The 26,321-nt window shown below is 39.1% G+C and overlaps 1 protein-coding gene across 4 annotated transcripts in view; it reads left to right on the plus strand.

The window, feature by feature from the left end:
• Window positions 1–26,321, plus strand: part of LOC105478290 (sortilin related VPS10 domain containing receptor 1) — a 596,134-nt gene that overhangs the window by 479,828 nt on the left and 89,985 nt on the right. For all 4 annotated transcript variants that reach the window (XM_071069161.1, XM_071069160.1, XM_071069162.1 and 1 more), the window contains exons 11-17: window positions 3,642–3,744; window positions 4,009–4,085; window positions 5,929–6,020; window positions 8,244–8,351; window positions 10,430–10,547; window positions 12,058–12,188; window positions 16,183–16,296. In XM_071069161.1, the coding sequence (XP_070925262.1) occupies window positions 3,642–3,744; window positions 4,009–4,085; window positions 5,929–6,020; window positions 8,244–8,351; window positions 10,430–10,547; window positions 12,058–12,188; window positions 16,183–16,296 (743 nt within the window). The remainder of the gene's footprint in view (window positions 1–3,641; window positions 3,745–4,008; window positions 4,086–5,928; window positions 6,021–8,243; window positions 8,352–10,429; window positions 10,548–12,057; window positions 12,189–16,182; window positions 16,297–26,321) is intronic.

A 26,321-nucleotide genomic window follows, 5' to 3' on the forward strand; every position in this document is an offset into this window, starting at 1 on the left:
ACAATGTTTAAGTTAGACAGGAGGAATAAATGATAAATATTTGAAGTATAAAATAATAATGGATCAGTTAGATTCAGCAGACATTTATTGAACACTTGCAATAGCCAAAGTATTTTGTTGGTTAAAATAAAAGAATCAGGCAAAGAAAGGTAACTAGTAACTAGAGGTCCACTTATGGTTTCACGGGTTTGCAGACTCCCTGAAATTAAGTGCAAGACTCTGTGTACTTGTCTGTGTGCACTTTTTCTTGGTCTTTAGTTTGCATCAGATGCCCAAAGTTTGTACCTGACCCAGAAAAGATTACAGACTAACGATCTAGTTGCTCCTAGAATTGGTATGCCATAGATAATTGATATGCCATGGCCTGTGACTATATGTAAGGTTGCAAAGGGCAGCTTCTAATAATGTGTGCTGGTCATTCTATCCTCTGTAGGTCAGCTGCTGGCATTGGTGGTTTGGGTGTACATTTCTATATTTTCTGAATGTGGAAAAGTCAGGAAAATAGAGAACTGCCTTTGGAACTGCTTTGACTCTATTGACTTGGAGATAACCCTGGAAAGAAAAAAGCAACTATTGCGACTATTAGCCTGTGTAGGTAGTCAGCACATATTTGCTAATGAGGTGAAAGAAGGCAGGAAGACAAGAGAAAGGAAGAGAGGGGCCTATGATGTGCCCCCAGCCTTGGCAAAATGTGCATAAGAACTGGAGAGCTTTGTCCTGTGTCCTCCAGGAACTTGGAGGGGTTTGATAAGCATTATAATAAAATATACTAATATAAACTATATTAATTGTTTACGACTTGACTTGGACAAATGTCCAAAACTGGTCAGTACAGCAGCTTAAGTTGAAAAAAGTGAAGATGAATCACTTCACACTGTTTTTTCCTTAAACATTTGTGTAGACTATAACTGCCTTGAAGAAAATGAAAGAAAAAAAGCCACAGAATATTCTCCTTGTACCAGCTGGGGGCAATCCAGTACTACAAATGTGAGAGTGGAGAAAAAAGTGCACCAAAAGATAATTTCTTATGTTGCTGTTACTGCGTGAACTGGTGTCTTTCTTTCTCAGATTAATCGATTTCAGTCCTCTGAAAGCGATAGCAACAGAGGCATGCTGAGGTAGCCAATGGAAAATGACATCTTTCCTTTGTTTTTGGTTTTGGTTTTTATTGTTGTTGTTTTGTTTCGTTTTGGTGTGGTTTGGTTTTGTATTAGAGATGGAGTCTCGCTCTGTCACCCAAGCTAGAGTGCAGTGGTGTGATCTCGGCTAACTGCAACCTCCGCCTCCCGGGTTCAAGGGATTCTCCTGCCTCAGCCTCCCGAGTAGCTGGGACTACAGGTGCCTGCCACCATCCCTGGCTAATTTTTGTATTTTTAGTAGAGACAGGGTTTCACCATGTTGGCCAGGTTGGTCTTGAACTCCTGACCTCAAGTGATCCACCCACCTCTGCCTCCCGAAGTGCTGGAATTATAGGCCTGAGCCACTATGCATGGCTTGACATTTTTCCTTTGTAATGGCAAATGCCCCTTACCAAATAATCCTTAGGTCAGGTGGAAAATAACTTTCAAAATCTTCCAGCCGTGGCAAGCAACTGGCTTAAGATTGCAAGTTGGGTGCTCTCCTGGCTAGGAGAGCCAGGTGCACCTGTTGCAAAAAGTCCTTGGTGATGCAAAATGTCCTCTGTTAAGCTCATATGTCTAGGGATAATCCCCAAGCAGTAGTCTACTTCTTGGAATGCCATACAGATGCTCACAACATTATTCAGATTATGTGGTTTATATTCCTGCCCACATACTTCTGGCATTGCTCTGAGTAAAATAGTAAAGTGATATCTTTCATGTCCTAACAAAAAAGCATTACTTGATATTGCAAGCTTCTATTTATTATCTTGTTTAGATTCTATGCTAGGTTTCACAAAAGATGCAAAGCACTACGTAATGAGTTATCTTTATTTATAGAGTATATTCTTAGAGGGATATAATTGTATATACCTGAAATAGATAATACAAGATTGTGCCTAGTGAAATAAATTGTTGTAGATTAGAGGAGGGGAGACCCTGATAGGCTGCAGTTATCAGGAAGACTTTCATGGAAAACTGGTTTTGCACTCCTGGTTTATCCTGTCTTACATCATCTGAGTGTTGTACTATGCTGTTCTGGAACATCCACCGCATTTAATTATATCTGTTCTAGTCTTCCTCATGGACAAATAAAAGCCAAGCGTCTGGGCCTAATATTTCTTCTAATAGGGGCTGTCTTTTTTACTCTTGTAGAAGATTATAAAATGGAAACTCCTTTTTTTGAAAGATTTACATGAAATTTTTTATGCAAAACCAATCATTTCTTACTATTGTTCTACCTTGAGAGTTTTACTTTGTTGGCAGTAAAGAAAATTGTGATCTGCTGTTTTATTTCACCAGCGTTGTGGCTGCTTTTATTCCTGAGTTTCATTTTCACTTTGTCATTTACTCCATCCTATATAAATTTAATCATTGCATCTGTAGGTGTCTGAATGTCTGCTGGCTGAAACTTACAGAGCAGAATAAAAGTAATAACAGAGATACATTGGTGATTCCAAAAACTCCAGTTGATAAGATTAGAAAGTAATCTTCCTGAGAGATGAAAAGAAATGTGGGTTCAAACACAAACTTGTATTTTTTGACAACTCAGTACAAGAACTATTTTAAACAAAATTCATATAAGATTTATTATCCATTTTTTATTGAAAACTGTTGATATCTCAATCAGATAATTTGACTGAGGTTTCTGCACAGATAAACAAGTCCCTTACATTTTCATTTAAATTTTTACTACTAGTGCATTTTGTTTACAAGTATGACTTTTATATTGAATGATTCTGATTCTGATAATATCCTGGTAGAGATGCTGGGTCAGTTGTTTGGCGGGTGTTTGGATAGTTTCATATACTTTTTCTATACAACTGAGACCAAGGTCTCAAATGGAGGATGACTAAGAGATGCCAACCTACTTTTTTAAAATCCTCCCACCCGACTTGACCTTCTCTCCTGGCTTCGTATCCCATTTCTCCTCTTCAGTCTTTCCTGATGACATACTGTGCTACTCACCTTTTCTGCTTCTTTTTCTTTGTTGTTGCTATTACTCAGGCCTGAAATATTCTTTAACCTCTTGAACATCTACCTACTGTTCATAACCTATCCATCTTTGCTTCAGGCACTGTTTTCTTTTTGGAGTCATTCGTGATTCAAACTTCAGCATAGTATCTCTACCTTCTACAATCTCATACTATTTTGTCTCTACATTTTTTATGGCTGTTAAAATATTCTCTTTTATGGTAATTAATAGAAGGATCTCATGCCCTCTATATAAACTGTAAGCTCTGTAATGACAAAGACCAAATTAGATTATACCTAAAATGAAGGTGATCTTTCCTTTACTAACTTGAAGATTGTTTTACACTTAGTGGACACTAGATATTTGGGGGATGAAAGATGATGGGTAGGTATAGGTACAGTGGGTGGTTGGAGTGGTGCATGGATGTATGGTAAATGGGATGGTTGGTTAGATGGATGGATGGATGGATGGATGGATGATCTAATTCTGAGCTTCAAATGACCATTTTGATTATGTGATTTTGTGGCACTTATTATTTCTCTTTTCAGCCCTATTGCTCACTACACCTTCACCTGAAGGTCTCTGAGAATCCCTACACGTCAGGGATCATTGCCAGCAAAGACACAGCTCCAAGCATCATAGTGGCATCAGGTAAGAAGCCTGCCTGGTTTGCTGGCTGTGGTAAATAGTGTTTATTTTAAGAAGCTAGATATCTGTACTTGGAACTTAATGAGCAAGCTAAAAATATTTTTGAAAGGCACCTAAGCCATTGGCCCTGAAGCAAGTCTGCAGAAAACTCCTGCACAGACAGAATGCTTGCAGTCAAAATCTTTCTCAGGCAATGCACCTGCCAATATAGTCCATTGTTGCTTTTGCAGAAAGTTCTTTCCACTAATGTCATCATTCTCTTTCTAGGTAATATAGGTTCTGAATTGTCAGACACTGACATCAGCATGTTTGTCTCTTCAGATGCAGGAAACACCTGGAGACAGGTAAGAAAATACCCTGGGTCAAATCACTGAAGTTTAAGTAACATAAAAATTGCCCAGCTTGGTTCAAATCTGGGAACTTTTTCAGCAGTGCTACACATAAATGCTAACGACTGTGAATATGTTTGTTTTTCCTTTTTTAATAAAAGTCTTAAATCTTGGAATTTAGCAAATATTTATAGAATTAGATTTTTTATCATTTAATAAAGATGTTCCTTATTCAGAGCTTGTATGTAAGGACATTTATAAGTCACAACAAAACCAAATTAAGTCTGACTAAATTTTTTCCTGTAGATGAAAACCAGAATACCTAAGGGTTTATCATATAGGGAATATGCAGCCTTAAGGGTAGATTACATATCTAATGCTGAGTTGGCTCCATAAATTCCCCTTGCCTTGAAGTCAGAATAGGAAGGAATGCAGATATAGAAATGGCCATTACCCAGGTGGTGTTCTGAGATGTTTAAATCTCATGTGCAAAAGACAGAGTAATAACCATCAGGATGCATATGTTAGAGAAAGTAGAAATGGAATACTTTAAACCAGTGTATTTAGCTTAAGTGCTTCATGCCTTTCTTCTGAATGAAAATTAGGTACCCATAGCTTATAAAACAGGCATTTAATGAGGTTTAGCAATCTTAACAAGACATGCACCTAATGCGTGGTGGTTATACCTCAATAAATATGTTTTAATAACCTACCGATGTTTAATTATCATACAATAACTAGCTGTAAATTGAAATCTAATGCATAGGTAATCACACTTAGCAAGGAGAGCACTCTGCTTTACATTTTAGATAGAGGTGTCCACATTATGTTCCAATTGCCATTTCTTAGCTTCAGACTCTTTATAGATCCTCAGTGGGATTCTGATATTTTGAGCGGAGGAGGAAGGGAAGAAATTTGCATAAGAAACCCCATAGCAATTGATCCTGGAGGTATGTAGAAACTTGGACTATCCTAAGTAAACTTCCTTTGGAGAACAGAGACCTAGGATCCCATTTTCTTCTTTCCAACACCCCAAACAAGGCAGAGAAGTCTTTACTTCTGTAGTCTTGGGGTGCATCTTGGGTATAAGAAATAAACAAATTGGAAGAAGAGTGTCTGTAATGTAACTCCAGGCAAGCCTATACTAATAATCTGAGAGAACAGTATGCATCTTATACAGAAAGGATCTAGAGATTGTTTCCATTGTGTCTCCATTTGACTTCAAATTTGTTTCTCTACATTTGGAGAAAGACCCAATGACACATGTACCCAAAGATGACAACAGAACTCACCATGATTTTGGTGGAACATCTATTAATTAAACAAGAACAGTTTTTGATAACAGTCGGAAACTTCAGAGTAATAAGATCTGGAAAGGGCACTGTAATGCAGCAAGTCCAAGTTCCGTCCATTACTGTATGCATGATCTCAGGCAAGTTACCACATCTCTCTAAACCTTAGATTCCTTATTTATGAACATGAGACTGTTGGAGTAAATGATTTCTAAGGTTCCCTCTGTCTAGAGATGTATAATATATGACAGTTAACCAATATTCTGACATCATCATAACTGGGAATCAATAGAAATTATCATGAAAATGAAGGAATCTAAGCATGAACCCATAAATATTCATTGTTCAAATTTATTTTATACACACCTAAAATTATTTTGTGTAACACCAATGGTACAATAGCCTATGTTGGGGAGAATTGTTCTATAACTTTATTTTCCCAAAGATTTAGGGAAACCTATTTATATCATGGGAAGGATTTTTGTTCTCATATGAAGACTTATTCTTTGAAGGCTGGGTATGTGTGGATGTGGATGTGTGTCCATGTATGTGTTTTCCTCATCCAGATCTTTGAAGAAGAGCACAGTGTTTTGTACCTGGATCAAGGTGGAGTACTGGTTGCTATGAAACACACATCTCTCCCAATTCGACATCTTTGGTAAGGGCACCTGCTGCCTGTGTGATGTGCACCTGATGGCCCTGCACTGCTAAGATCAGTCTAGGAGTCAGGCTATCGAACTGTGTCTGTTTTTGCAGTAAATCTGTTACCAAAATGCCGAGGTTTGGTTCAGGTCCTCTTACTCTCCACACAAAAGGCTCATCCACTGAGACAACAAATGTTGCCAGGAAAGAAAGCTTTAATTGGGTGCTGTAGCCAAGGATATGGGCAATCAGTCCCAAGTCCATCTCTCTGATGACTAAAATTAGGGGTTTATATAGAGGGAAGAAACGTAACCAGGTGTGGGAAAACAGGAATTAGGGAAGGATAAAGAAGAGGAGGTGAGGAAGAGGAAGTGGTCCACAGGAAGCAAGTTGGCAATTAGACAGTCATGATGGGTAAGTTGTCTGGCTTCTCATTGTCAGATGCCTTTATCTGGTAAGTTTCAGCTCCTTGATACTACCTGGGAGGCCTGATGGTTGGTTTCCTGAGAAAAGAACTCAGATAAGACAAATGTAACTTTCTCAAGTTTTAAGACAGGGAGGATCAATTTCTATGTTTATTCAAAGAAACCGTAAACATTGGTTCTATAGGACAGTTGGGCCAGTTTCAGAATGTCAAGGTCTACTAGAGCAGTGGTGGTAGGAAAGAGAAAGAGACACAGACGGGGGGTGGGGAGGGCGTGACTGGGGGGGGGGAAGAGAGAGAGAGAGAGAGAGAGAGAGAGAGAGAGAAAGAGAGTGTGAGAGTGTTTTACTCCCTGAGAGAGAAATTGCATTATACTTTGCAAATGTTATGATACTTTCACCCTCACTCCCTCACCAGTATATTGTTCTCTCAACAAGATTACAGGTAGAACAATGTTCACGATCAGGTATAGTCTCTGAATAGCTTGACTTCTTGCAGTCACCTTTCCCAAATAACATCTCCTGGAGTTTAATATCCATATCCATTTTTGCATTCCACACAGAGATGATCAACTCATCACAGTTCTGCTCCAGTCTCATTTCTCCTGATCTTGCTTTCTTGTTTTTCTTTTTTGAGGTGATATTCCACAATTCTGCCTGTGCATGTCCCACAGATGGATGTATAAGGACTAACTTCCAGAGGACTTATCGATAGGCTCTTTCATCCGTGTTTTTGAAAGTGGTTCTCTCCATATATGAGTTTGTCCAAAATCAAAAGCCCAGTTTTCCTTCTACTGTTAGTTATTTTGATGACAGAAGGGAAAGCTGCAAAAGAGAAAAGAAAAACAGGCTAAGCTTGAGCAAGGGCATTCATAAAGAAACGCAGAGCAAAAGAAAGGGTCCTGGGTGACCATCTTAGTTCATTTGGGCTGCTATAACAAAATACCGTCAACTGGGTGGCTTATAAACAACAGAAACTAATTTCTCGTAGTTCTGGAGGTTGAGATATCCAGGATCAAAGTGCTGGCAGATTCAGTGTCTGATGGAGGCTCCACTTTTGGGTTTATAGATGGCACCATTTTGCTATGTCCTCACATGGTGGAAGGGCAAGGCAGTTCTCTGAGGCCTCTTTTATAAGATGACTAATTCCTTTCATGGGTGGTCCGCCCTTATGATTTAATCACCTCCTAAGGTTTCCACCTTCTAATATCATCACATTGGTGATTAGATGTTCAACATTTGAATTTTAGAGAGGACACAAGCATTTAGACCATTCCAGTGACCATCAGGACTGAAGAATTATCTTCTCTTGCTTTCAAGAGCCTATCCTGTACTCATTCATTCAGTGAGGTCAACCAGGATTTATAGTTGTAAGAAGGGCACACTGAGGACTTGGTCACTTAGAGATGAGTTGATTGAAATCTAAGTAAGTCTTACAAGGTCATCACTCTTCAGTATCACCTGTGAGACTTGTTAGACAGTAGAGAGGTTTTGGACAGGGTCAAGAGCTTGAGGTCTAAGAAATAAAAAAATATCCAAACTTTCAAAAATTTTATAAAAGACTTATAGTTAATTCCCATTTAATGTAGCTGTTCCTTTATTGATGTTTTAATACATCTGTGTCCCCATGGCTTGGCTAACTGTATTTCTATTTTCCGATATAATTAAGAATACTTATTTATATGAAAGGCTCATTTTGACAATGTCTCAGCTACTTTTAAAATGTATTATCTCTGGGTTGAGAGTGTCTTCCCTTTGAAATGACTTTTTTTTTTTCCTTCGGAGATCTGATAACTGATATTTTTTATATCATTAGGTTGAGTTTTGATGAAGGGAGATCTTGGAGCAAATACAGTTTCACATCTATTCCACTTTTTGTGGATGGGGTTCTGGGTGAGCCTGGAGAAGAGACTCTCATCATGACGTAAGTTGAAACTATGATGTGGTCCAGCCTTCATAGAAAAGAGTAATCTACAAAAATGTTTTATAGCTAAGCCTGTTTGATTTGTAGCTGTTAGGTTAAGGTTGTTGCATCTTACTGCAAGAGCGTACAGAAAATAGGGAAGAAAAATGTGGGCAGCTATTTTCTTGGTTCTTTGATAGTTTTAGGAGACCCAAACTGAGGCGCTTAGAGAAATTAGAAGTGACAATTTCAATAGGAAATAAATCTATACATTTAAAACTTTAATAATAAAGAACCTGCATATGTAGAAAATCTCAGGCATATAGGAATGATTTCGCTTTAAGTCAGAACATAGAGTTTCATCAAAATCCCACAAAGCATTGTATTTTTCCCTGGCTCTTTACCTAACCCAATTGTGAGGCATATGAGGAAAACCGTGAGAACAGTCTGTTCTTGTGAAATTGCATTTATACTCATTTTTGTCTGGAATGTGATGATCATTAATTTGCAAAAGATTAATGACCCTGCCTATGAACTTCAGTACATGGACTTTGAATTTCAAGTATGAAACTGTAATAATTCATTCCTTTGGAAAATTGGACATGGAAAATAGGGATGGTTGTAAAGTAGTTGATCTGTCATCAATGAAAACTTTCAAGCCAAAGTCAATATTTGGTAAGCTTTCCAATTCTCTCCCCTACCACTACTCCTTTTTTTTTTTTTTTTTTTTTTGAGACAGAGTCGCACTCTGTTGCCCAGGCTGGAGTGCAGTGTCATGATCTCAGCTCACTACAAGCTCCGCCTCCTGGGTTCACACCATTCTCCTGCCTCAGTCTTCCGAGTAGCTAGGATTACAGGCACCCACCACCATGGCCAGCTAATTTTTTTAATTTTTTTTTTTAGAAGAGACAAGGTTTCACCGTGTTAGCCAGGATGGTCTCGATCTCCTGACCTCGTGATCCACCCGCCTTGGCCTCCCAAAGTGCTGGAATTACAGGCATGAGCCACCGCGCCCGGCCTACCACTACTACTTTTTAATGGCGGAAAACAATAATAAAAATCTAATATGACTAATAGCTACACTTTTCTTAATGGGAAACATAGCTAAATTAGCAATGCGTTCCATAATTTGTCTTTCTTCAATTTTTATATTTTCAAAACAGAGATTTTTAAAAACTGACCCAACAGGCCACTTCATGGCTTTTCTTCAAACCTCTGATTGGTAATTCAAACATCTCAGTAAATACTTAAGTCTCTCTGAGTAAAGAGAATAGAATGTGCAATGTAGGAAACCATTATTAGTACTTGGCTCTGCTGATCACTTTCGCTAGGGGCTGGTGGGAAGGTAAAATAGCATGGAAACCATGGGAACTATGTACATGAGCAAGATAACCTAGAAGTCTAATCTTGGACCACATAGAATACAGCATTTATGATTGTTTTTCTCAACCATATTTTCCCAACCAATCTTGTGGCACAATATGTACAAGTGGGCTCTTGAATTAAACACTCTGGGTCTGGTTCTACCTGTTATTATGACTTGATTTTGTTTTTTGCAATGTTAACAAAACTCATTGAACCTCATGTTATCTATCTGTGAAGTGGATCCAGTAATAGTACCCTCCTCGGCCAGGTGCAGTAGCTCACACCTGTAATCCCAGCATTTTGGGAGACCAAGGCGGGCAGATCACGAGGTCAGGAGATCGAGACCATCCTGGCCAACATGGTGGAACCCCATCTCTACTAAAAATAAAAAAAAATTAGCTGGGTATAGTGGTGCATGCCTCTAATCCCAGCTACTCGGGAGGCTGAGGCAGGAGAATCACTTGAACCAGGGAGTTGGAGATTGTAGTGAGCCGAGATTGCACCACTGCCCTGCAGCATGGTGACAGAGCAAGACTCTGTCTAAAAAATAAATAAATAAATAAATAAATAAATAAAATAAAAAGTACCCTCTTCATGAATGTGTTTTGAGGATTAAATGATGTGATTCATGTAATGTGCTTAGCTCAGGGTGAACACTCCACAAATGCTCTCTGTAGTTATTACTCATGGCATTATTATCATTGTGATTATTTTTATCACCATGAACTCTGTAGAGTGTTTGGACACTTCAGCCACCGCTCTGAATGGCAGCTGGTCAAAGTAGACTACAAGTCCATTTTTGATAGACGGTGTGCCGAAGAGGACTACAGACCCTGGCAGCTGCACAGCCAGGTAGGAGGAAAAGAACTGAGACTAAGGCGTGGGCAGGAAGCATGAGTGGTGTTGGGGGAAAGCTGGTTGCTAAGGTATAGGAACTAGGATGATCTAGGCCAAAATGTCCATCTACTGTTTACTTACACATTTTGTGTTCCACAGCAGTGAACAAGCTCACCATTTATAGCTTGTTGTGAAGTCATTTCTGTTTTTATTGTGCTAAAATATAATGAGATAAAATTCAAATGTGCTTGGCTTAGACTTACAACTCAAAATGAAATACCAATTCAGCACTGAGATCCAAACATAATTCATCTAAGAATGTCATATGGTTGCATGGTGGGGGAGGGGATAAGGAAGAGATCTTCAATGTTATCTAGCAGTGCAAACAGAGACATAAAATAACAAAATTATGCTGGGTGAGTGTTGCCAGATAAATCCTTCTTCCCATTTGCCTTGATTCCTTGGAACTATATAGTACTTTTTGCCTCCTTGCCAGGTACTCCTGGTATGAGAATGCAGAATTATTAATAGGCAACTTCCATTTGTCCTGGCCTCTCACCTATTCAGCTTATATCAAAATGCTTGGATTGAAGTGTCTCTCCCTTGATTTCCCAAGGTACAAGTCGTTCCGCGGATCTCTCAAAGGATATGGTAGAAGTACCTGCTGCAAAGCCATCACCATATTCAGGCAGAAAAACGTCATATACCTCAAACCTAGACTAAGTAATATATTTAAATGTAGATGTGTAATGAAGCCAGTTAAAGTGAGTTTGCTCAAGAAAGACAGTGTTCAGTAGATTAAGCAAAATTCTACTCTGATCTTTCAGAAACACAAGAGGAGGAGTGTGTCTGAGAGTGGGCCCTGCGTTATCTGGAAACACCCACCCTATTCAGAGGCTAAACAATAAAATCGCTCATTTACATTGCTGATATTTTCTCCTTTGGGATGCACAGTCATTGTGATATTCAAAGCTTTTATTTATTTTGTGGGAAAACACTGAATTTAGCTCTCTCGCTTGTCTGGTAGAGGAGCATTAAAATCTGTGCTATAAAGTTGTGTGGGCAGAGGCATAATAAATCGAGGCAAAATGGATCTTTATATTTCTTAGCAATGCTCCTCTTTCATGCTCTCATAAATGATCAACTGTGTAAATCTTTTATTATAGGGGAATTGAACTTAATTACTACAGATTTGTTGGCAATGCACTAGGTGCAGACTGAGTCTTACTTAACTGTGTGTCCTTCATAGCACTGCACCCAGCACTTTGCCAAATAAAGGTTTGGTAAGTGCACACAAAATTAAGGATGTTATTTAATAATCCTCAGTGATTGTTAGGATTGCCTTTATAGTCAGGTTGTATAAGAGGGCTCTAGACCACAAAAGGAAAATGTTGTTAGCACAAAGAGGGCTACCAAAGTTCACATTACACTAAGATTTGCAAATGTCTCCCTAAACGTCACTCATTTGGAGCAGGGAAAGTCCAAACTGTGTGCCCAAGTATTTGTGATCCTCCTCTGCTTACAGGGGGAAGCGTGTATCATGGGAGCAAAAAGGATATATAAGAAGCGAAAATCAGAGCGGAAGTGTATGCAAGGAAAATATGCAGGAGCTATGGAATCTGAACCCTGTGTCTGCACTGAGGCTGATTTTGATTGGTGAGCTTGTGCAGTTATCTCCTGGAGCCATTCGGTGTATCAAATCCACATGGGCCTGAATGAAACCTTAGAATTGAAATAATAGTAACATACATAGGGCTAAGTGGCAAGCTTCATATTCTTATAAAATTACCTCATAGTTTACTAGCTATGTACATGTGTATGTGGGATAATCAAGAGTTTCTTTAGACTGAAAGAGGACTCAGAAGATGGCTGGTAATTATCTTCATATAATTGCTAGATTCCTAGGACCAAAGGAGAGCAGATTTGGCCGGGCGTGATGGCTCATGCCTGTAATCCCAGCACTTCGGGAGGCTGAGGGGGGTGGATCACTTGAGGTCAGGAGTTGGAGACCAGCCTGGGTAAAACCCCATCCCTACTAAAAATACAAAAATTAGCTGGGCATGGTGGCAGGCACCTGTAATCCCAACTACTCAGGAGGCTAAGGCAGGAGAATCGCTTGAACCCGGGAGGTAGAGGTTGTAGTGAGCCAAGATTGCGCCACTGCCCTCCAACATGGGTGTCAGAGGGAGACTATCTCTTAAAAAAAAAAAAAAGGCAGATTCTTTCTGTGCTGCTTCAAACAGCAACACTGGAAACAGTAAGAAACAGTAAGTGTATTTTTTAGGGAGCAAACAAAACAAACGTATTTGTGTTCTAGATGAAAGCTTTCTAGAATCTAGGATTGCCTGTAGTAGAATAATAGCCTTTAAGGGCAGTAAATTTTCTGTCCCTGCAAGTTTTCAAGTCGTAGTTAGCTGACCACAGCTTATGAGATTCATGGAAGACATTCTCGAACTCAGAGCAAGGATGGATTCAATGGCATTGCAAATCTGTAACTCAGTGAACCTAGCGATAAAGGAGACTTCTTGCTTTACCAGGATTAAGCTAATTTAAACTGGAGAAGTACGGAGACATTTAGAGGTTAAACTCTAAATGTGCCATAGAGTGCCATAGAGTCCTTCTTGAGACATTTACTCAGCAGAAAGCTAGCTTGTGGGCACAGTGAAGCCCTTGGCTTGTTGTCAGTGTTAATTGTTCAGGTAAGGCTTACACATTATTGAGGACAAGTAGGTGGTAACTCCCTTGGTATTTTCCATCTCATTTTCCATTGTTTTCTTCCCTCTTCTTTTTGCTTTTCCTTTATTTGTTTGTTTTTAATTTAGAGAACGCAATCACTAAATGTATACATATGTGTTACCAAACTTGACCGACATAAGAACTAAAGTCATTTTTTAACAATTTATTTCTAGCTGTATTGCAATCTCAGGTTGCATACTGAGAATCATTAAAATATCAGTGATTGGACTGAGATACTGTGTACATACTCATCACATATCTTAGAAAAGTTAAACCTTCTCTTGTGGTAGACATCTGGAGATATTCTAGCACTAAGAAGGTCTGACAAGAGTGGCAGCCAGCAGTCAGACCAGTAACCCACAGCTGTACCCCTTGTTGGTGAGGACGCCAAGCCAAGAGCCAATGAAATATCTCTTTGGGCTCAGCCAGAGGGCAACAGAGTTTCAGTTACATTGAAGCTCAAAATGAAATCTTCAGGGGCCTCCCCAGTTGTGACTTCTGTTTTAGTTAGAGCAGTATTATCACAATGACAAATATATTTTATCTTTGTACTGCCCTTCAGGACTCACACCCTGAAATGCATTCACAGGGAAAACTGCCATGAGATTTTTAAGTCATTTGTCACATCCCTCTTTCTGAAGCAACTGCTTCTTCTTCTTCTATCCTGTTCAAGGAAGATTTGCAAAGGAAGTTAGCATCTTACATTAGTGGTTTAGCTTTTGCCTTAAGAAACAGCCATTCTTTAGCAGGAGGCAAATTTATTCTCTGGACCCAGCCATCCCATTACTGGGTATATCCCCAAAGGATTATAAATCATGCTGCTATAAAGACACATGCACACGTATGTTTATTGCGGCACTATTCACAATAGCAAAGACTTGGAATCAACCCAAATGTCCATCAGTGACAGACTGGATTAAGAAAATGTGGCACATATACACCATGGAATACTATGCAGCCATAAAAAAGGATGAGTTTGTGTCCTTTGTAGGGACATGGATGCAGCTGGAAACCATCATTCTTAGCAAACTATCACAAGAACAGAAAACCAAACACCGCATGTTCTCACTCGTAGGTGGGAACTGAACAATGAGATCACTTGGACTCGGGAAGGGGAACATCACACATCGGGGCCTATCATGGGGAGGGGGGAGGGGGGAGGGATTGCATTGGGAGTTATACCTGATGTAAATGACGAGTTGATGGGTGCTGACGAGTTGATGGGTGCAGCACACCAACATGGCACAAGTATACATATGTAACAAACCTGCACGTTATGCACATGTACCCTAGAACTTAAAGTATAATAATAATAATAAATAAATAAATAAAAAAGAAAACCAAAGAGAAAAAAAAAATGAGATGAGATGTCCCAATGTCCTGATTTCTCCTCGAAACATTTGCTTCTCTGGGAATCTTTTCTACAGGCTTCAAAGGAAGCCAGTCTTTTGCTGTTGTTGTTGTTTTTCTTTTTCAATTGTAAGCTAGTCCAGACTGAAAGGAATACCAGATAAGGAAAGCAATTAGATTTCTCCTCTCCCACATCCCTTGTGCCCCTCAGTCTTGGCCCAATCCCTGCATTCGTTTGTGATTGGATCGGCTACTCATCCCACCAGCTGAAATGCATTCTGAGAAGTGGGAAATTAATCACGAAGGAGGCCATTGTAAGGTTTTCTGATCCAGTGGGATTTCCGTAACTGCATGATTTCTGATAATATTTGGGAAGGCTCATCACGACCTTGTTGGGTTTCTACCAGCAGCTGGAGTTTCAGTGATTACACCTGGCTGTAGTGTAATGAAAGGTGATTGTCCCTGAGTGTTTCTCTTTGGTTTGGCTTTCTCCTGGACAGTTCCCCAAATGACCTTGCCTGTCCCTCTCCAGCATTTGTAAAGTAACTCCCCAAAGTGAACACTGGTTGTCCTATAGGCAGCAATTCTGAAGTCTTCCTACCCGTGCTGCGTTGAACCAGCACCAAATCCTGCTGGTATGTGCAAAATTCTAAGTACCAGCTGCCTGGTGACAGGCCTCTGAGCTGAGCCTATTTCTCCCTTCCTGACCCTTGTGTGCCAGCATCTCACCTCCATTACACAGATGGGCCAGTTCATACTAATGCTTGCCGATTGCTGCCTGCGATTTGTCTGTGCATGTGGAGGTGCAATTTGTTGTCATTCTCTGTGCCCAGGTTCATTTGCCAGAAGCCAAGAATATCAGGCAACTCAGAGGCCTCTGGAAGCATGAATGAGAGGAGGCTGAGAGGGAAGTCTTTGACTATTTCCAAAGTAGAGAGAGGATTTAAAGCAGTTAGTTCCAACTGGCAGTGCTAACTGCCTAGTATGAAACATTTCCTTAGGGGAAATGCTCGAGATACTCCTGAAGGACATTTCCTTTTTGGCTGTAACTTTGAAGCATATGGAGTGTACACAGAGAGACCTGGCTCAGCTCTACTTCGTAGATCCAGATGTCTTGGAAGAGCATCCCAAAGACATCACCAGTAATGAGGACTGTGCCACATGTGACCATGTTAAACTCTGCGATGAATTTCTCACCAAGGGTTGAGCCCCACCACTGCCTGTTTTCTCATTACAGCTTTCTCTGGGTCCAGCCATCTGTATTGTGTATCCTTCTAATGAGAACACAATCTACTCGCTCAACTTAAGAGTATTTAAATGGAATGACCAGTTATATAGGATATTTTCCTGAATAATTGATAGTCTATAAAAAAATTTCTATTTTTGAGAAGTCATTGATTCAGGGAATGCTTGTGTGTGTGTGTGTGTGTGTGTGTGTGTTTTGTCTTGTTTTTGTTTGTTTTGACTAATTGATTAGTGTAGCACTTGGCTGTGGACTGACATGGAATTGTTTTCAGTAATTTTGCCACCTACTGAAAGGTTTTTCTCGGCTCTTTCCTAACAGCGACTATGGTTATGAGCGACACAGCAATGGCCAGTGCCTGCCGGCATTTTGGTTCAATCCATCCTCTCTGTCAAAGGATTGCAGCTTGGGACAGAGTTACCTCAATAGTACTGGGTAAGTATCTGGAGTAGTGACCTTGAGAGGCCAACCTTTGCTGCCTTTCAGCATGTGTTATACTGACAGAATTACTTCTGATCAAAGACCAGGCATATTTCCTTACAGCACGATGTAATTGCTTTTGTTCATTTTAGCAATGAAGCACAACTTTGCACTAATAGTGCAAGTTTCATGTGAGAATAAGATCCCAATTGCAAATTTAAAAAAGAGAAATGTTTATTGGATGAAGATCACGATGACAATATTGAAATAAAAATGTCTTCATTTTCTCGACACTTTGTTTTCAAGTTATTTAATCCTGTGAAGTTACCCTTTACCCTTATTATATCCATGATGAGGAAGGCCAAATAGATATTTCATATTTGCGTTTCCTGTTTTATAGATGTGGAACCTGGAATCACAAAAGGAACTCACTGACTTTTCAAAAGTATAGTAGTGCTAATACGAATGTATCTTGCTTTCTCTTTATGTTCAGTCTTGACACATTTAAACATGCATTCTGACCTTTGTAAATCCGGAATCACATTCTAAAATTTGGTGTTTAATATTCTGTGTCATGGGGTTTATGCAGTATTATTTAAGAAATACTATAAAAAGGAAAAAAAATTCGTAAATTTGTCTCAAATGTAGTTGGTATCTATAAACTTTAAAATAGTGTATGGAACCTATTTAAATTCTGATTCAAATAAATGATCTGTAAAAAGACACATTTGAGCCTCGAGGAAAATTGAACATACACTAATTCGGGTAATGTATTAGTTAGGGCTTTCCAGAGAAACAAAACCAGTAGGATGTATATTTATTTAGAAAGATATTTTTTGGCCAGGCGTGGTGGCTCACGCCTGTAGTCCCAGCACTGCACTTTGGGAGGCTGAGGAGGGCAGATCACTTGAGGTCAGGAATTTGAGACCAGCCTGGCCAAGATGGTGAAACCCCATCTCTACTAAAAATACAAAAAAAAAAAAAAAAATTAGCCACACATGGTGGTGTGCGCCTGTAGTCCCAGACACTCAGGAGGCTGAGGCAGGAGAATCACTTGCACCCAGGAGGCAGAGGTTGCAGTGAGCCGGAATTGCACCACCACACTCCAGCCTGGGCGACCGAGTAAGACTCCGTTTCAAAAAAAAAAAAAAAAAAAAAAAAAGAGAGATTTATTGTAAGGAATTGGCTCATTTGATTATGGAGGTAGGTGGGTCCCAAGATCTGCAGGGTAAGTCAGCAAGCTGGAGACCCAGGAGAGCTGACAGTGTAGTTCTAGTTCAAGTCTGAAGGCCTGAAATCAAAGAGCCAATGTTGTAGTTCTAGTCCAAAGGCCAGCAGACCGAGACCCAGAAGAGCCTTTCAGTTCAAGACCGAAGGCAGGAAAAGAAGCCAGTGTTCCAATTTGAATGCCATCAGGGGGAAGGAATTCTCTCTTACTTTGGGAACTGTCAGCCGGTTGAATTTAAGCCTTCAGCTGATTGGATGAGGCCCACCCTCACTAGAGAAGTCAATCTGCTTTACTCAGTCTACTGACTTAAATGTTAATCTCATTTAAAAACACACAGAAGTGTAACATTTGACCAAATATCTGGGCATACTATGGCCCAGTCAAGTTGACATATTAAGTTAACCATCATAAGTAATATTAAAGAATTATATATTTAGGCATGATAAAGACATTTTGGCTAGACTAAGAAAACAGCTTTGGTTTTAGAGATACATATTTGTGTGAGTTTTGTTTTAAAGTGTTAAAAAACAGGTAAGCACTGATAATTTTTTGGAGATGGGTAATGAGCATATGGGAATTGATTACAATACTTTTCTTCATACATATTTGAAAATTCTGATAATAAAAAGTTAGAAAAGAAGCCGGTGTGGTAGCACGTGCCTGTAGTCCCTGCTACTCAGGAGGCTGAAGTGGAAAGATTGTTTGAGTCCGGGAGTTCAAGAAAACCCTGGATAACATAGGGAAACCCCCATCTCTACAAAAGAAAAAAGAAAAAGAAAAAGAAGAGAGAGAGAGAGAGAGAAAGGGAAGGAGGAAGGAGAAAGGAGAAATAAGGAGGTAGGAGCCTTACCAATCCGCCATTTCTACTTGATAAAGCCCCTTCTCCTTTCTCAAGCCAGCCACAGTACAGAGAATCCACTTGAGGAGGTGAGACTTCCATTTATGTACTCTGTATTTGAAATGTTAAATATATATATTTTTTTAAGATTATCAAAATAATAGATACTATTCTTTTCAAGGAGGGAAAGGCATAGAAAAGGACTGCAATGATTCCTATTTCTGATGTTAGGGATTCCTAGAACCTTTGAATAAAGGAATAAGCTATGATTTTTTTGAATGATAACACAACATCCAAGGAAATACAAGTAACATTTTTATAGCAATGGGTCAGTGAGGTCTTAGCATGGTACCATGGGGGAAAAAAATGAAAAGGTTGGTAAAATAACTAAACTTAATGGGGAAGGAATGCAAAAGACAGGAGTTTTATTACTTGCAGGTACTAGCATGTTTAGACACTGTAAAGGGCAATATTTGCATATAAGCATGAGCCACTGCACCTGGCCCATTGAGATCTTATAAATCCTGACTAACATCAAATAAAACGTCAGTGATGATTAAGTAATTTTATATTCAAAAGGAATACCATCTATGCCACATAAAATTAAAAATATAATGTCAATTAAATGTGACTTAGCAATAAGCGTCCATATATAAATGTTGGTCAATGCAGTTGTTATGTTTAGTAGTCACAAAATTACAACTCTACCTTCTAGGACTCCACCTTCGTTCTCAGGGGCTTGTTCATTTCAGTGGGTATTACACGATAGCATCTGACCCCAAATGATTTTTGTTAAGTTGCCACATCCACCAGTTTTGCCTGTTCCAGTTAAACATTTTGCAGAAAAGCATCAGCATTGGTGAGCAAGCTGGTTTGTAAAGAGAACATATGATAAATACCCGCCATCAGCGGGTATGGTAAATGTTCTGCTCTCATAAGTAAGATGCTCATAGGTGGAGGAGTGAATATGCAAATAGGGCCTTACACACTAAAGTCAAGGGAATGGTTGTCAATAATAACCCCACTGATCAGCATGTTGTCTCAACTACACATTTTGCATTAGGAACACGAAGACCCTTAGCTGGGACAGAGGCCTGAAATCATCTACAAAGAAGGCCTCACACCACTGAATTCCTATTTGCATTGTCTGTAGCCAACTCAAGAGTTGGTAAGAGGTAAAATATCGGTGAACTTGGAAAAAAACTTTGTCTCCCTTAATGTTACTCCAGCCCCTCACCACAGATGTCATTTGGCTATGTGTTGATTCAGTGGTATTTTATAAGCAGATTCAGTATATAATGTTGTAGCCACTAATAATGCTGCCACTATACATTTAGATTTTTACTTACAAATATTTAGTCACAAAATAAATGTGTATGTTTTATATGTTTAAAAGCCAATTTACATCATTACCCAATCCTGGCCCCCTTTCCCCTCACAATTGTGATCTGTTTGATATGCATGCTTCTAAAACTTTTCTTTGCATTTGCTAGCAAATACTGGTCCCAAGAGAAAATACACAAATTAATTTGGGAGGTTGTTTTTATATGTGATTTCCTACTAGACACATTGTTCTTCTGTTTTCCTTTTTCATTCAAAAATATGACTTAAACATCTTTCTAAGTCAGAATATATAAGGATACTTTCTCATTTATTTAATTCCATAGTATTAAGTATTATTATAGTATTATCGGTCATCCTTCTTCCATGGACATTTGGGTTATTTTGCTTTTTCTGCCACTATAAATAATGCTGCAGTTAATATTCTCATCCTATAATACTTGTTATACAGATAATACAAAGAGAATTAAGTCTCTTTTGGCAATTGGAGGTGTTTCTGTTAGCTCATAATGCAAATTCCACTCAGCCAACTGGTTCTGTCTCAGACCTGAGTATCAGGCATTGCCACGTTTCTCCCTTGTAAGGGTTAAAACACTAGCTTCCTGCTCACGGACTGCTTGTGAGTCCCACATATTAGAGATTCATTTGTATTAAGTGCCATCCTCCTTTAAAATTCAGATGCTAGTGAATTCTGTAAAGGAAAACTGAGGGGAAGAAGAAGTAGGATTTAGCTAAATTAATAAGGTGAGGAAGGTCATTTCTTGCAAAGAGAACAAGAGATGATCCTGGGGAAGGGCCACAGTGGTAGTTTTCTCCAGGACAAGCCCAGATGCCAATGCCTGCGTGCTTAAAGAGTTAAACAGCCACTGGGAACCCTGTGTCCAGTGCCATTTTAAGCCATCCATGGTCACCTCATGCTCAGTCAATGCAGAATCTGTATTAGCCTCAGGGCTGGGATGAAGCACAAAGGAATCCCAAGTGTAGGGTTGGCCAGAGAGTGAGTGCCTTCATAAATGTTGCTCCCTGGGCACCTCACTTGTCTCACCCTTTTCTTACAGCATAGCTCATGGCACAGACATGCAGTGGGAAAGTGAATTGAGTGGGGTGAATGACAAAACCTCCCCGCATCACCTTTCTGAGAGTTTACTTGGAAGCATGCAGGAAAACTTTCCTTTTATTAAAAAAAGTTCTTAAATACCTCACTTTATAAATGTCTATGGTTACTTTCACTGTCAGCTTATTACCCTGTGTATATAGCAGTGTTCTCAGGTTTACCCACTTCTCCATGACGGGGAAATCCTGGCATCGGTTATTATTGTATTTAGCAGCTTCACTACGTAGAAGTGAATGGTTGCACAATTTTTGTTTTAGAGGTTGGCTAGGACTTAGAAAGGATGGATGGAATAAGAAGTGAACTCAGTGCAGAATGTCCCTCCAGGTGGCTGTAACCACCAGTCCTGCTCCTTGGTTCAGTGGCATCAGGGTTTCTCATACCCACACAGTGGAACAGTAGAGCTTGCTGTGTTCTCCACAGTGGGCTCCCTGCCTCTCTTCAACCTCTGCCCTCACAGCTTCTACGTGTCATTTTACATGAAGGTGGAAAGTAAGGAGGCTGGCACTGGGGCCTCAGCCTGTTATGGATTGAGAGTGAAATACAAGTGGGGATGTTTTGTTTGGTGAAAAAGGGAGTAATTGGAATGAAACAATTAAGGATGTTCAATCTAACCTCTGCCATTTACTGTTATGTTTTGCAAGTGACTTTGTTTCCTTGACCTTAGTTCCTTAACCTATAACATTTTCTTATTTGCCTTCAGAATTTGATTAAATGTGACGCTGTATGTAAAGCATGTAGCACAATGCCTAGCACATAGTCATCACCTTATAAAATGTGTACCATCACCAATAACTATTGTCTGAAGACTCCTCTAGAGTAAAGAAAGAAGGGCCGGGCGCGGTGGCTCAAGCCTGTAATCCCAGCACTTTGGGAGGCCGAGGCGGGCGGATCACGAGGTCAGGAGATTGAGACCATCCTGGCTAACACGGTGAAACCCCGTCTCTACTAAAAATACAAAAAACTAGCCGGGCACGGTGGCGGGCACCTGTAGTCCCAGCTACTCGGGAGGCTGAGGCAGGAGAATGGCGTAAACCCGGGAGGCGGAGCTTGCAGTGAGCTGAGATCCGGCCACTGCACTCCAGCCTGGGTGACAGAGCAAGACTCCGTCTCAAAAAAAAAAAAAAAAAAAAAAAGAAAGAAGGGAAAAAACTTATTTGTATTATGAATCCACAGTCCAGACATGTATTTGATGTTTAATTGTCACTGCAGTACTAATATCTGGGACATATTTAATGTGAGTCTCTGTTTTCTCATTTGTAAAACAAAAATAAGAACCTACATCGGCTCATAAAGTTACATAATGAGAAAGTGATGAAAGCAGTGTATACCAAAACATGTCTGTCCCTTTATTCCAGTCGGGTCAGATAATGTGTTTAGCTGATTACTGAACGAATTTCTTTTGCTCAAATAAAATGAAATCAGTATTCATTTTTATTTTATTTCATGTTAGTGCTGAAAGAACCCAAAATTTATTCCTCTTTGTTTCTCTTTCAGTATCTATAAATATCTCAGTATGCACATCCACAAGCACAAGCTCATTTAGTGATACTTATATATGGTTAAATCTTGTTTATACTGTTTTGGAACCAGGGAGCATACTGCAAAATTTAAGTTGCCAAATTAACTAGCATGTTGCTTGTTTCATGCCAGTGGTAAAAGATTCTGTAAACATAAAATAAAGTGGGCATTGGATTGGTTTATTCTAAGAAATCGAGATAATCTTCTCAAGGGAAAGATTTCTTCTTGCTATTAAGCTGAGATATTTCTAGATGTGCTTTAAAAAGTATGTATAGCAATTTCTATCTGTAGAGTTTCTTTATAGGGTCCATTAATTCTTCATGGAAGAAGATACAAAGACAGTTCTTACTGCTCTTCAGGGTTAGTTTCTCAATATGCAATGGGGACTTCTTTTTCTTTTTTTTTTTTTTTTTTTGAGATAGAGGCTCACTCTGTTGGCCAGTCTGGAGTGCAATGGTGTGATCTCAGCTACTGCAACCTCCGCCTCCCATGTTCAAGAGATTCCAATGGGTATATTTATACAATAAATACATTTTTAAAAGTTAAAGTTCTGTATCTATTTATAAATATATAGTGGGTCCAAGAAAAAATACACACATAAATTCTAGCAAAATAGTTACCTTTATACTATCAACATACATTTGGAATGTTTTAAAATATGCTTTATATAAATAACTTTTGGTGTTTTATTTCACAGTAGAGTGACTATAGTTAATAATATTATGTTGTATATTTCAAAATAGCCAGAAGAGAGAAGTTTGAATATTCTCACCACAAAGGATAAATGTTTGAGGTGATGGATATGTTGGATTTAATCATTACACAATGTATATATGTATCAAAATATCACACTGTACCTTATAAATATGTATAATTAATGTGTCAATTAAAAATAAAATCTTGGAAACTTCCTCTCTACATAAGCCATAAAACACTTAAATTCTGCTAACCTGCCATTTCCTGGATTTGCTATTTCCAGTGTCTTTGGGGGCTTTGGTCTTTTCCAGATGATTCTGTTTTGGTTGCCTTGTGGGGGTTTTGATGTTTGGTCTGATCTCCTCTCAAGGATATTTTTCAGTGTGCATCAAGGAGAATAATTGGCCCTAAAACTGGTGCATGTATTTAAAGTCCACACAAAAGGCAATCACTTGCATTATTTACAGACTCATCGCTGCAGGGGCCTCTGTAGCTGTTTTCTAGCCAGGAACCATACAGCCTCACTGCACACACTCAGTAATTGTTGGTTGCTACAGAGTTGACTCTTCAGAGTACCTTTCTTAAATGAGGTTTTCCATCTTTTCATGGATGACATTGGGATTGGGAAATGAAGGAAAAGGTGAATATCACTGTACATGGAGACTTGCTTTCTCACATGGCGATTCTTGCCCACATCAATGGCCTTGGCATTAACAATTCTTACTCAGGTGCTATGGTACAGTGGCAAGAGAACACCAAACTTAGTCCAGAGTCCCAGACGTGCTACTCGTCCCCTGTGTGAGGTGCAACTCTCTAAACTGTGTTTCCTTTTCCTTATGTGAAAAACAAAAGGATAGTATTGGGTGATCTTAGAGACCCCTTCAAGCTTTAACATTTACATGACCAATTGAAAGGATTCAATATTAGAATTCCTTGGACTGTAGGTGCTCAAAAGATAGAAGACAAATTCATATAACTTAGTTGTACAGCTGGTGGGCTCAGACAGTGGATTCTGTGAGGCATTCTCAATCAGTATGATTATCGATATTAAGTGATTTAGTGAAGCGTGTGTGGCCATATGTCCCATTTCACCATTTCATCAAGCTCATCTTCAAAATGAAGTCACATACCCATTACTATTCAAATTAAATGACGTGTGTTTCCATCCTGCTTAATACAAGAGAAGCTTTCTTCTTTCTACCTGGTCTTCTGTCTTATGCCTGTCCCTTAATCCCAAGGTCTGTTTACTCCGTTGAGGGGAATAGTCCAAAGACCTGTTGCCTTGAGGAGAGAAACTTGGAAAGCCTGCTTAGCCAACCATGGAACTCTATTCCTGATTGCTGATGCCATGGCTGCTACATAAGATTATTGTTGATATGTGGACACATTGCCACCCCTGAGCATACCTTGTCACATGGGATCGCAGTTAAAGAATAAATGGCCATTTTGGGGATGCCTGTATCTATTGATGAAGAGTCACAATGATTAATATACAGCCATCAATGAGATCTGTCAGCCTGGAAGTCTGGTATAAATAATCCTTATTCACTGGAGATCAGGAAATCTAGGCTGCCACCACTACTACTTTTTCAGAAACAGTTTCTCTGGATGCAGGGGTAGAAGAATCTCTCTCTACCCTAATTGTTAAGCCATGCCATCACAGCCCTGTGTCTTCATGTCAGAGATCTATAGTTACACAGCTCTGTTAATTTACACACATGAACATACACAAATAACTGTTTTGTCATTGCACACCCACATTACTAAGGTGGTAGATTTGGAAGATTTTAAGTCTTAGCCATATACTCTACCCAGAACTAGCCCCCTTCTCCATCCCCAAGGCTTCCTTCATTTCCTGCTTCATTAAGTCTAGTGTCATTGTAACAAGGCAGTATTTTCCCTTGAAAGCAAATGCATATAGCACAAGCCAAGAAATTAAACTATTTATGTTTTTTTTTTTTTATTGTGAGTGCAAATGAGGAACACCGTTGCTCAATGACAGTAACACCCCCTGGGGTACAAGAAGACCTAGAGTTCCAGTTTCACCTTGGTTGCATGTGATAACTACTGTGACAAAAGGGAAGAGGAGGTTTCACAAAAAGCATGATTTTGAAGCTGATTTTTTTTTAAAGGATGAGTAGAAGTTTGTCAGTAGGAAGAAGCATCCTGGGCAGAATGGAACAGCACAGGCAAAAGAAGGCATTTAGTATACAGAATGACTTGGCTAAGAGAGCATGTCAGGCCATGGAATGAGCTGATGCAAGAAAAATGCATTGAGGTCAGGTCATGGATCTTTACTTTAAACCTGAATGTTACTCTTTAGAATAAGCCTATGGGAAATTTTGAATGATTTTAAGAAAGGAATTGACATAATTGGATTTGATCTTAAGATGACCTTGGCAATAAGTACATCAGTTTTATTTTGGGGGAACTTGAACTATCATAGCGAGTTAATATTTGATACTTAAATACTTTTTTCTAACTTCTGTTATTTTAATATTTATTAAGTTCTAAATGTGCCAAAATCTATGCCAAGCCCTTTTCAATGCATTGTCTCATTTAATCTTCCCAAGAACTTTAGGAAAAGATTCCATAATTATCCCTAATTTGTAGGCAAAGAATCAAAGATTTGAGAGAGGATGGGTAAATTGCCTAAATTCATGGAATAAGAGAATGAATTTAAACTCAGACAATTTGGTTCCACAACACTAGTTTTAACCTTCAGGTCAGTAGTGTTTTATTTTCTTGAAAAAAAATACACACACACACACATATATAGTGTTATATATTTTTGGGATATATATATTTATTATATATATATTATTTCAATAGCTTTTGGAGTACAGGTGGTTTTTGGTTACATGGATGGATTGTGTAGTGATGAAGTCTGAGATTTTAGTGCATCTGTCATCTGAGTAGCATACATTGTACCCAATATGTAGTTTTTTTCTCTCACCCTCCTTCTTCCCTCACCCATTCTGAGTCTCCAAAGTTTATTATACCACTCTCTATGTCTTTTTGTACCCATAGCTTAGCTCCCACTTATACGTAAGAACATGTGGTATTAGATTTTCCATTCCTGAGTTACTTCATATAGAATAATGGCCTCCAGCTCCATCCAAGTTGCTTCAAAGGACATTATTTCATTCTTTTTTATGACTGAGTAGTATCCCATTGTGTTTATACACCACATTTCCTTTATCCACTCATCAGCTGATAGGCACTTAAGTTGGTTCCATATCTTTGCAATTGTGAATTGTGCTGCGATAAACATACATGTACACATGTCTTTTTGATATAATAAC

This window comes from Macaca nemestrina, chromosome 9 (assembly GCF_043159975.1).
Source record: "Macaca nemestrina isolate mMacNem1 chromosome 9, mMacNem.hap1, whole genome shotgun sequence".
Taxonomy (NCBI): domain Eukaryota; kingdom Metazoa; phylum Chordata; class Mammalia; order Primates; family Cercopithecidae; genus Macaca; species Macaca nemestrina.